The 1,730-nt window shown below is 41.4% G+C and overlaps 1 protein-coding gene across 1 annotated transcript in view; it reads right to left on the reverse strand.

Moving 5' to 3' along the window:
• The window catches only part of sv2ba (synaptic vesicle glycoprotein 2Ba), an 18,141-nt gene that overhangs the window by 1,646 nt on the left and 14,765 nt on the right, over positions 1 to 1,730 (reverse strand). Inside the window, exons 10-12 of the mRNA XM_034873652.1 lie at positions 1,400 to 1,533; positions 942 to 1,142; positions 666 to 825 (exon numbers count right to left, since the gene is read on the reverse strand). Coding sequence (XP_034729543.1) covers positions 666 to 825; positions 942 to 1,142; positions 1,400 to 1,533 — 495 coding nt within the window. The remainder of the gene's footprint in view (positions 1 to 665; positions 826 to 941; positions 1,143 to 1,399; positions 1,534 to 1,730) is intronic.

Here is a 1,730-nt window from a genome sequence, read left to right on the forward strand (position 1 = left end):
GCCCTGACAGTACCTAGGTAAGGACTACTAGCCAGTCAGGAGCAGAGTATGAGGGCGTACTATGCTAGCAGCTATGTGAGCATTAGAACCTTTGTCTCTGAAGTAAAGACTGGACTACAATAATGTTTGGAGCATTTTGTGAACAGGGTTTTGTTCGGAGATGGTAACTCGCTTTGGGGAGGGGGGTGGGGGACTTTGGGTTTTTTCACTTTGCAAACCTATAACATGCACAAAAAAAGATTTATAAGACAATAAAGGAAAAGGAAAAAGCCAAAAAACATAATATAAAGTGTTGGGGGCAATAAAGAATTGCATCATCCTATCAAAGTACTTGTTGTCTTTGTGCAGTTAAATGTGATTGGTGTTTAAGTTCTTCGCTGGGAGGCAGACGTGCTGCAGAGCTAGACCATACGTTTTAGGGCAGAGGTTAATCAGCATGTCGTTTTTAACAGAGGCAGTTACTGTTGATATGCTAGCCATGCTTTCTCTTTCACATGTGCAGTTTACAATTGATAAAACAAGCAGATTTTTTTGAATCAACACAAAGTTATTTTAAAACAATAGGTTTTTGATTTCATACAAAAGTGACTAAAGCCCCATCCACACCACTTCCCCATGTGGAGAAATTTGAAGCGTGTTACCAGCAGGATAGTGTTGGATTGTACCTTTTAGAGGAGGGGTACAGCTCCACAGAAATAACCTGTAATCCGTTCCAGGCCGCCACGCTGGTGCCATAGAAGAGACACTGCCAACATATCACAGCTCCTTGACTGAAACTTAGCAGCAAGAGGAAAGTACAGGCAGACGAGACCAACATGGAACCCCCTAAAAACACAGACGGACAATGACATGCGGAGACAGCTTTGGCAGAAACAACACCAAAAAGCCCATCTGTCCATGGTTACTTCACCACTAGTATTTACACGTCCTGTTGATCTCACCTATTATTCTGATTCGTCCTATCTTGTCCATGAACAATGCTGAGATAATGTTGCCAGGCAACACAGCCAAACTGCCCAGGAAGCTGACCATGTAGATGACGATGTCGTTCTCCACCTCGAAGTTCAGATGGCAGCCTTTTTTGGGGTGGAGGAAGGTGGTGTTCTCCATCCGACAGTCTTTGAACTTTTCCTGCCAGAGGTCTGGAAGAACAGAGGGATGTAAATGGGTCTGCATTACATTTTACATGAGTCTTTAAACAGAAGTGCTGGAGGATAAACATATTGTAAAGTGGTTATGTTTAAACATAAGATTACTGTTTTAGGCCAGCCTTAATGTTTTAATACACCACTAATTAGCTGAGGTTTTGTTTTTAGCACTAAACCTTCAGGAGCCAGCAGTGTAAAAAAATGATAAGACATATTCATCCGAATCATTTATTGCTAATATTGTATGATACCTGTGTTATAGAAGACAGTGTTTTTGATGGTGCAATTCTCAAAGAAGGTGCTGGTTGACCTGACATCCTCAAAGTAGCAGTTTTCAAACAGAGAATCCTCAAACTTCACAGACTTAATCTCAATGTTTGCAAACCTAAATGAAAGGAAATGGATGTCATTATGCAGTATACACAAACCGGGAACTTAAAGGGGACTTCTGGTCGATTCCAACACGTAGTTCTGATTGGTTAGTCTCTCTCTATGACAGATCTAATTGGTTAGTCTCTCTCTATGACAGACCTGATTGGTTAGTCTCTCTCTATGACAGACCTGATTGGTTAGTCTCTCTCT

The sequence above is a fragment of the Etheostoma cragini genome, chromosome 1, assembly GCF_013103735.1.
Source record: "Etheostoma cragini isolate CJK2018 chromosome 1, CSU_Ecrag_1.0, whole genome shotgun sequence".
Lineage (NCBI taxonomy): Eukaryota > Metazoa > Chordata > Actinopteri > Perciformes > Percidae > Etheostoma > Etheostoma cragini.